Raw genomic sequence first — 9,679 nt, 5'->3', positions numbered from 1 at the left:
TCGATTATAAGTAAAATTTCATTTTTGGGTGAACTTATCCTTTAAAAATACAGCTAGATATACTTAAAATACCAAAAGTAAAGATAAAAATGTTGCAGAAAAATGATCTCTGTGACTGACATATTATTATATATAACATTAGTGTAAGCAGCCCAGCTGTTATAGGAGAGGTGGAGCTACTTTTGAACTACTTAACTGTTCAGCAGTTTGATCCTTTGCTTCCTAACTTGAGGGTACAAAAGTGTCTTGAGATACAACCCTGATTCCAAAAGCGCTGAGATGCTGTGTGAAACACAAATAAAACAGGATGCGATCCTCTTCTTTCTCACATATACTTGATTGAAAACCCGCTCAAAGGCAACACACTCAATGTTTCATCTTGTCGCATTCATTGATGTTTTAAACAAGCTGAGACAGGAACAACAGAAGAATGGGAAAGTTGTATAAAGCCCCCAAAACACCTGTTTGGAACCTTCCACAGGTAAACAGGTTCGTAATAACAGTTGATAATAACATGATTGGGTATGAAAGGGGCATCCTCGAAAGGCTCGAAAAGAGGATGTAGCGAGGTTCACCGCTCTATAACGGATATTAAATGGGCCGAGGAACACTTTGTAAAAACCATCGCAATCTGTTTTCACTAAGCATCCTGACACATTTACAATCTGGGATGTAAATCTTGGCATGATTAATGAGGCAGAAAGACTAATAGACAGACAAACCCACAAAGTTTTGGTGAACACAACTGGTTGAGATAAACTTTGCTTTTATCAACGAAATACTGGATAAAGTGACGGCACGTTTAAATGAAAACCTTGCGAGAAGTTTAGTGGAGACGTGTGTCTCTGTCGGAGCTGCTAACAACTCAGAGACATCTGAAATGTGACACCGGGCCTTAACTATTCACTGCTTTTCTGTGAGCGACCACAAAGGATAAGGACATCTTTAACAATGTGGTGTATTCTATTAGGACTATAATCCTGGTAACTACAGCCGCCGGAGTAAAAAAATGCAACATCGCCCTGAGAAGTACCTTCATTGAGTAAACGTAATTAGTTACTGCCTGATATATCAAAGCATGTTCTTTATGAATTAGGCGTGCCAGGGCTTTGTAACTCATATGTCTCCTGACTCCTCTCTGGCAGTGAGCTGCAGCCATAAGGTCTCCCTCCGGTCTTTTATCAAGATGGATTTCACTGAACCTGAGGAAAGCAGCCCTTCTCAAATTCTCCCCAAGAGGCAGCGAGCTACACCTGGAAAGGAATTAATCATCACATAATATAGAGCTGGAGCCACCTCTGCCACTGTATACTCGAATGAGTAACTTCGTGTGTGTGTGTGCCATCCCGCTCTCATGCAATCGCTGCCCGCTCTCAGCCTTGCATGACAGCCTGACGTGATCGCTGCCCGAATCTGTCTGATGGACGTGGCGGCTTGACATCTGGGTGTCGCTTGACCTGCTCTGTTGGTAACCGAAGTGTTCCTGCCATCCTTATCAGATCCTTCAGGCTGGGTGCCAGTGTCATGGCCCCCGGCTTTGTGTTGCTCATCTCCTCTCTCCTCACACGAGGCAGCACCTGCCATGTGGGGTTCCATCAGCTGAGACTCCGGCCTTTTAGCTCGAATCGGCTCACCTGGTAAGGTCAGGCGTCCTTTTAGATACTGTTTGAAAGATGCCCTCCAGCTATTGTTTGTCCCCTGTGTGGCTGAAAGGTTGATATGTGTCTGACAATTAAGTAACTGCTCTAGAGCATAACTCATGGAGGGCTGTCTCTCCTGCCCTGGTTTACACCTGACACACCTCATTGACGGCTCCATAACTCACCAGGAAACATCCTGTTACATTCAGTAACACACTGGAATCTCATTGCATTTAAGTAGCAGTAAGTTGGACGTATAAAGTACATCTACATTTACATTTGGAAAGCAGTGTGGAAATGTAATGTAAAGCACATTTACTCAATTTTGGTATTTACTTTAGTACAATTTTCTTGTAATCTACTCAAAAAAAATTGTGAATACTAGATCCAGTAATCGGTCGACCCGTAGTATACAGAAGAGTATATACACACAAGTAAATAAAAGTACTTTTGATGTTTTTGGTGTAACTCTACTAATGTCAGACACTTCTACTTATTCAGAAACTAATCACATGGGAGCCTTTCACTTCAACCAAAGTAATATTTCAACACTTGTGCTTGAGTGTTTAAATTCTCTTCTTTTTCTTCATTCTTCCACTCCACTACATTTATTTTTATAACCTCAGTTATGAATTATGTTGCAGATAAAAAGCTGCATCAGAAGTAAAGTAGTCCTTTTTTTATTTGATTAATTCTATCAATCAGATATCAAACAGACAAACAAACAAACAGTGATTCCAATAATACTGAATGTTGAATCATACAATCGGCCAGGCTGATCTACAGTATGTATAATTTACTTTTACATGTAATTTTGATGCTTAAGTAAAGTTTATACCAGATACTCGCTGACTTTTACTCGAGTACAGTTCATATGTGTGCCTCTCATGTTCAAGAATTTCTTTACTTTTCCTCAAGAGTGACTTTTGGGTACATTATTACAACGCTGTTGATGAGGTATCGATGGTGGCCCTTCTAAATAACAGGCCAATTAGCTCGATGTGTAATTCAATACAGCATAATGTGGTTAAAAATACATTAGGCTCATTTACTCTGGCAGTGTGCTTAAGTAAATATTTTTAATAGCTGTACTTTACTTGAGTAATTCCATTTATTCAATTGACACATTTCAGGAGGGAAACAGCATAATCCAAGTCCCAAACTGATCTAAAAAGACGTTATCTGCACCCTTATAAAGACAAAATCTTCACTTTAGCTTCTTAGCATTGGTGCAGACTCCTCTGACGTGGATGCTGGAGCTCGCTGTGCAGTGTGTAGTAAGTGTGGCTGTCAGATACAAGTAGTGGAGTAGAAGTGTAAAACAACATAAATGGGAAGTAAACTACAATACCTTAAAACTTTACTTAAGTACAGTACTGTAGTATATTTAATAAGTTACTTCCTGACTTATCAAAGTATGTTATTCATGAAAAAGAACCACCAGAGCCTTGTAACTCACACGTCCCCTGAAATAATGCACCTTTGACTCCACCTCTTTGATACCAACTTTATTTGACAGCTGTAGTTACAGTTGCTTTTTGGTTAGATTACATAAAAACACATTTTATTAGCTTGTTGAAGATTGAATCAACAAGTAGTTTGTAGTCGCGTCAGCTCGTCAACATTTCAGATGAAGGCCCTCTCGCACTGCAGTTAGCCCGGGGCCGAGTGACTGTCTTTGAACCCTCTTAGCCCCGAGCTAACGGAGCTGTTAGCCCCGAGCTCGGAGCAATAACACGACATTCTTCTACATAAACATCAGTCACATTTTCATTTCACATTTTCCGACGGACGTTTAACCCCTGGCCAGTAGATGTTCACTGTTAATGGTGCACCCCTGGGCCTAGGTTAACCCTGGTTTAACAATATGTGTGTTGAAAGTTATCTCAGAGACAACTTGTAGCCGAGGACTGAAGAGCTCGTTGCCCTGGGCTCAGAATAAACAGAGTGACATACCCTGCAATTTCCCTCAAGAGGCATTTTCCCCTCTCACCTTCTCTGATAGTTTCATTTAGATAAATGAATAGAATAAAAGTATGAAAAATTAGTATTTAGTGTGTAGAAAGCCTTTGTTTTTATTCATTTGTCTCCCGTTAATCAGGAAGTGGCCCGCTACTTTGGCACTCATGCTTCTGTACTGACAAAGTTATCACAAGGGCTGTTTTAACATAGAATGAGTACATTGAGCAGCAAATACTTATTTTGACTGCAGGACTTTTACTTACTCTTACTTCTGCAAATTACCTGAACACCTCCGTTATGTTGTGTATGTGTTCACTGTAGGGTTTCATGTCTTTGGCATATTCAATAGTATGCTTTTGTAAACCAGAGCCGGTTGCAAATGCTCTCCCTTCTCCTTTTTCTTTGAGGCGTTCACATTATTTTGTCCACCCACTCTTTAGGCCCACACGACCGGCGGATGACCTGTTCGATCCTTTAACGGCCGCGACAGGTTGTTTGTTTCCCTCCAGGCCTGTGAAAGGGTTAAACTGCCATGCACACTGTTTTGTTTTGAATTGTTTACCTATCTGAAGGCCGAGCATGTTGAGCTCAAGCGTTCGAAAGCAGCCAATCAGAGGGCGCCCTTTTGGGAGAACGCAGTGGGAATGAAAGCAGATAGGGTGAACCCCGCCCACGAGCCACCGGCTAACCCGGAGTGGCTTTCTTGGTGTCGCTGAAGGTAAAAAGAGGAGGAGGAGGAAGAGGAGGAGAGAGGTTAAGCTCATCGGCGCTCGAGCGCGATTACGCCCAGAAGTGACGAGATCCCTCTGTGATCTGTGATTCAGCTGCTCAGCTATTCGTCCCTCGTCATATTTCAAAAAGCGCGAGCAGCTGTAAAAGCCAATGAGGTGGAAGAGGACGTGTTGATTTACTGATCTGTGTGTGTGTGTGTGTGTGTGTGTGTGTGTGTTGTGTAAGACACTGAGGGACAGCAGAGTGTGCTAAGAGTCACAGCAGCTCCAACATTCCTCTGTGATTATACCACTGCTTTCCAACTTACATACTTTGGTAATTTACTCCATAAATTGGATTCACTCCCCGCCTTCGCCTTTCGCCTTCGCCTTCCTTCATTCACAAACGCATGCACGTACGCACACAGACACCCACACACTTTATCACACCATCTCTTCTTCTTCTTCTTCTTCTTCTTCTTCTTCTTTTTCTTCTTCTTCTGCTTCTTCTCCTCCTTCTTCTCCCTCTTTTGAAGAAGTTTTCCATGTAGATCCAAGTCAAACATCTGGGTCAGCTTATATCCAGTGGAACAAGACTTGCAGGATATTGTTGGCAGGATGTGTGAGCTGGAGCAGTTTACTCTGTGGGAATCCCCAATACACACACACACACACACACACACACGCACACACAGACAAACAGACACACACAAAGAGATGGACACTTACACACCACAGTTTGCTGACACTGTTTCTCTCTCTCTCTCTCTTTGCGCCGCTCAAACTCGATTTCCAGGTGCGGCGGCTCATGCCAGACATGTCGACGAGCATTTGAGGGCAAGCACGTGAAACCAAACACGGTGGATAGTTGGTTAAATGCCATGTTTAATATTTTTGAAGAATGCATTGGTTACTACCAAAAAGGATTACAAAATAGGCGCACAGAAAAGGGGATAAACATGCTGCTGAACACTGAGTACATACAATGATATGATAATCTGCTACTTCATATACGTTCACAAATTATTCGTGTGCAAGAAATGCTCAAAAGTCGAACTTCCTGTCCCTCCGGCGCCTCACCCCGAACTGTCCATCCTGCTGTATTTAAGCTGAGAGAAGAAGAATGAACCCTGGTCTGTCTGTGTGTGAAGTCGCTCAGAGAGCGACTGGCTCCGGATCTGCTTTGGTATGAAAGAAAAGACTGCCCCGTGTGCTGTGAACCCACAAACTATCTTCCCCTCATGTGTAGTTGTAGTGTTTTTATGGATTGCATAAGAGCATCTCCCCTGATTTACAGCCCTGCTCCCCTTCTCTTCCTCCACTCTGTCTCCCCCGCCTCCACTCTTTTCAACCTCCCCCCTCCTCCTCCCTCTTTCTCCCCTCTTGCACCGCCTCAATCTTTCTTCGATGTGTCGCCCTCTCCTTTTGGTTTCTCGTCCGATTTCACATCGAGGAAGAAGTCGTTGCAGGCGACGGTGAGGGCACCCATCAGGATGATAAACTCGGTGAAGTCCACCTCCCCGTCGTTGTTGGCGTCCAAGTCGTTCATCACCTTCTCGACCGCTTCGTTATCTTTGGAGCTCTGACGGCGGCGGGCGGAGGAAAAGAGAGGGGAGGGGGAGAGATAAGAATGTGTGTTCTGTCGTGTGTGTGTGTGTGTGTGTATGTGTGTGGGCATACATCACTGCACAAGCTTGTCCCAACTTGCGTCCGAGTATGCGAGTGCATACCTTTGCATGTTTGCAAACGGCATTAGTGTGTCAGCGCACACAACCACCTATTTGCCCCCTCCTCTTACCCCTAAGTAGGTCCCCAGCTCCTCTAGTAGCAGCTCCTTCAGCTCGCCCCGGCTCAGCGTGTACTTGTCGCCCTCCTTCCCCGAGTACTTGTGGAAGGTCTTTATGAGCATCTGCATGGCACTCTCCAGGTTGGAACTGGGCTCCTTGGACATGCTGCAAAAAGGGCATCAGGTCGAAAAAGGTCAGACTCTGCCACGAAATGCCCGCTCCAGCCCCGACTGCATGTGCGGCCACATGCAGTCGAAGGGTGAAGCCTCCTCCAAGAGATAGTGATAGGTGTATGGAAGGAGCACAGTGAGGAGAGGTTTTCCCATTTCTACACAAGAAGGGTCGAATAACGCTCTGCATGCAAGGCAGAGGCTATTACTGACCCTAATTTAAGTGGTGTGGTGACTGTGTATGTGTGACCTTGCTGGGGTTTTACATTTCAGAGGTTTGGATGGATGGAAAGATGGAGGATAGCTTTTTTTTTGTGGAAACAACAATCTTACACACATTGTGTCCGGCATCTTGCAGCTCCTTGTGCTGGACTCGTGGAGAGACTGCGCACACACAGACAGAGATAAGTCACTGTCAATGATGCAGAGTTGGTGGTTAGTGTTGCATATAACAGAAGAGGAACATTTGAGCTGTTTCGCTCTAGGGTTTATCGCCCCCGTGAGCGGGATCGGCAAGGCATGCAACCGGTGAAAAGGGTTTTCAGTGTAAAACAAGTTCTCTGCTGATCGTGTAACAGCCTTATCACTCAAAACCGGACGTTGAAACACAAACCTCACGTTGGGAAACTAAGGGGCCGAGTAACCTGAGGGGCCTGCATGCATTCTAACTTGCGCAAACAGGTGTGGGTGCACTCACCGCTCACTCACTTGCTCAGTTGCATTCAAGTTTAAAGCAACAAAATGCAAGTTCCCGCACAAAGATAGCTGATTGTGAGTCTCGTCCCTGGAGCGTCAAATGCTAAGCCTTGTATTTGATGATCTGGGGATGAAACTCCAGAAGTTACATTTTGTTGCATCAAAGTTTAGGGGACCCGCTTCTACAAGAATAAAAGCCTGAAAGATTATTTTGAGGCTAATCTGTGGACGTGCAATACACGGAGGCCCACAGTCAATCCGTTAATCTCCTCGTGCATCATTCATTAACCATCACAAAAGGAGACAGGGGATGCTAATGTCAGTCACCGGTTATTGCCTCTCGTCATGCTGTGGGGGCATTGTGCGCCGAGAGGTCACCGATGTAGGCAGCGGAGACAAAGGAAGGAGGCGAGTGGACACCACAGCTGACTTACTGGAAAATCTATAGGGGTCATCTGTCTCACTGACTGACACAAAACAATAGGGAAACCATGGAGACGAAAATGCCGCCAGTAACACAATATTGAGTCATAATGGACGTGCACTCTGGGAATTCGAGGATGGAAGATTGTCTGGGTCGAGTGATGCGTGAAGTTTTAAAATTTGGTCACACACACACAAAAAAAAAAACCCGGCAGCGGTGCATCCTTTGTTCTACATTGAAGCGTATCATCATTTCTTTGCCAGCTGCAGTAGTTTGATGTTAAAAAAAAAAACGTTAATGTCAACAGAAAGCAAACATGAAAACAAAACTCTTCAGACGAACTCCCTCCCCAACCAGCCAGAGTTGAAATTTGCTATTACTCATAAGGAACTCATCATCAAACAAAGTAGAGGAGAAAGTACAGGCGAAGCAGCAAACCCCTCAGAGCTGTCGGTCTTACCTGAGTGCTGATGGAGGGCCTCCTTTGTCTCTGAAGAGGTGCAGGGGACTGAGCCAAGGCAGAGATGGATGGGGAGAGAGAGTTTGCCAGTGGCTTAAATATCACCTGCCCACTCTCCCTCCTCCTCCTCCCCCCCCCACCACCCCCCCTAAACTCCTTCACCCACTTACTTCTGTTTCTCTATCCTCCTACCCCCCCCCCCCCTCTCTCTCTTCTTACGTTGCAGGTGCTTTCTCCCCCCCCCCTCCTCCCTCTCTCCATCACACACACACACACACACACACACACAAACACACATGATGCAAGTATCTCATACTGCAACATGGTGCGGGGCGAGCAACCTTTAAAAACACCCTTAACTGTATTTTCTCCCTTTGCTGCGGAGATTAGGGGTCAGTTAATGTATTCTAGCGATACTGATTATTACTTATCAAGGACACACATAACTGATATTTGGAGCTAAAATAAAAATCTTCTTCGAATTTGATATACCACAAACTCCAGCACAGAGCTCTGCTGAAATGCCTTGACGTATCTTTGTTTAAAGAGGAACTTTTATAGTGTAATAAAAAGGAATCGTGTATTTTACCACTGGATTATTATTTATTAAAGCATTTAATGTTGTTCATCACTTTAATGTTGCAACAGGTTTATTGCTTTTATACTGTTGGATAGCTTAATCTTTTTTTATTTATTTTTTTGATATCAATAATCTGTTAAATTGCTGCTATAATGTAGCGAGTAGAAGTTTTAAGTAGCAGAAGAACCTCGAAATTGTACTTTGGTCCTAGTAAAGTGTGGCAACTGGAAAATGAATTTCATTAGCAACTGGAAAAATAACACGCTTCCACAGACAATCGGATAAATGCCAAATATCAGAGCCAATAGTCCGCTGACCTCTACTGAGAGTCCTCCCTTTCTGATCCAATCCATTCACAAATTTGCTGTTTTGTTTATCAGTCCATTCACTCCCAGTCTTGTTTTCGACGTGTATTTCAGTCCGATTCACAAAGCCATCGCTACAACACAAAGTCAACACAATCTTCATCACATCTTTATTCAGAGCAGCCTTTTCTAAATGTGCCCGTTGAATCCAAGGACCTCTTTGTTGGAACAAATTACCGAGCATGGCCGCTGGAAGCTGGTCACACTGAGAGGTCAGTTCATATAATGATGTCATGGTCAATGGTGCGTGGAATTAATGTTTTTCGTGTTCATTTGAATGGCTGAGACAATTTGTTATCTATTATTTTTTAATAACATTTCACAGCAATGAAAACTATTTGTACAGTCAACAACAGCACGGAGATGAGAAAGGAGAGAAATTCCCCAGACTCCCTTTAAAAATCGCTCAATTTTGTGAGATGTCGAGTTAGGGGAAACTTTATAGACTTTGTAAAACACTGACTTTGACAAATTCTTAATCATTTGGGCCTCCTTGTAAATTCGGCACATGCTGTACGCCTACATCGAGCCCTTGCCAACTGAGGGATCTTATAATGCCTCTGTTTTAGGGTTTGCTGCAGCCCCCGACAGCACCCCTACTTCCTGCGTCCATGATACCAAGTCACACTAGAAACAAGCCATGCACTTTTGGTTTCTTCTCTATTTGTGCTACTTTGTCTTCATGTTTCACGGCACTCGACAAGCCCTTGTATATGTTTTTTGGCTCCTCTTGCACATTTCTCTCTTAAGTTATTGTTTTTCACTCTCAAATCATTATGTACCGTATGCATCCCACTCTTCCAATACTGATCAATTCTTTTTTTTTTTTCTTCTTTGGTGCAGTAAAATACATGAATGAGCACACAGCAGGCCGGCAAGCACAAA

The 9,679-nt window shown here is 43.8% G+C and overlaps 1 protein-coding gene across 3 annotated transcripts; it reads right to left on the bottom strand.

The window, feature by feature from the left end:
- Positions 1 to 5,177: 5,177 nt before the first annotated feature.
- s100s (S100 calcium binding protein S) lies at positions 5,178 to 7,905 on the bottom strand. 3 transcript variants are annotated; one of them, XM_030411405.1, is made up of 4 exons: positions 7,850 to 7,905; positions 6,607 to 6,653; positions 6,111 to 6,264; positions 5,178 to 5,894 (listed from the first exon to the last, which is right to left on the bottom strand). In XM_030411405.1, exons 2-4 carry the CDS (start codon positions 6,618 to 6,620, stop codon positions 5,706 to 5,708), a joined length of 357 nt encoding a protein of 118 aa, XP_030267265.1. In that variant the 5' UTR covers positions 6,621 to 6,653; positions 7,850 to 7,905; the 3' UTR covers positions 5,178 to 5,705. The 3 variants fall into 3 exon arrangements, with proteins under 3 accessions (XP_030267265.1, XP_030267267.1, XP_030267266.1); XM_030411407.1 differs by having other exon boundaries at positions 6,603 to 6,653; positions 7,850 to 7,898; XM_030411406.1 differs by lacking the exon at positions 6,607 to 6,653 and having other exon boundaries at positions 7,850 to 7,904.
- Between the last annotated feature and the right edge of the window lie 1,774 nt (positions 7,906 to 9,679).

The sequence above is a fragment of the Sparus aurata genome, chromosome 3 (assembly GCF_900880675.1).
Source record: "Sparus aurata chromosome 3, fSpaAur1.1, whole genome shotgun sequence".
Classification (NCBI taxonomy): domain Eukaryota; kingdom Metazoa; phylum Chordata; class Actinopteri; order Spariformes; family Sparidae; genus Sparus; species Sparus aurata.
This window is presented reverse-complemented; position numbering and strand designations above follow the sequence as displayed.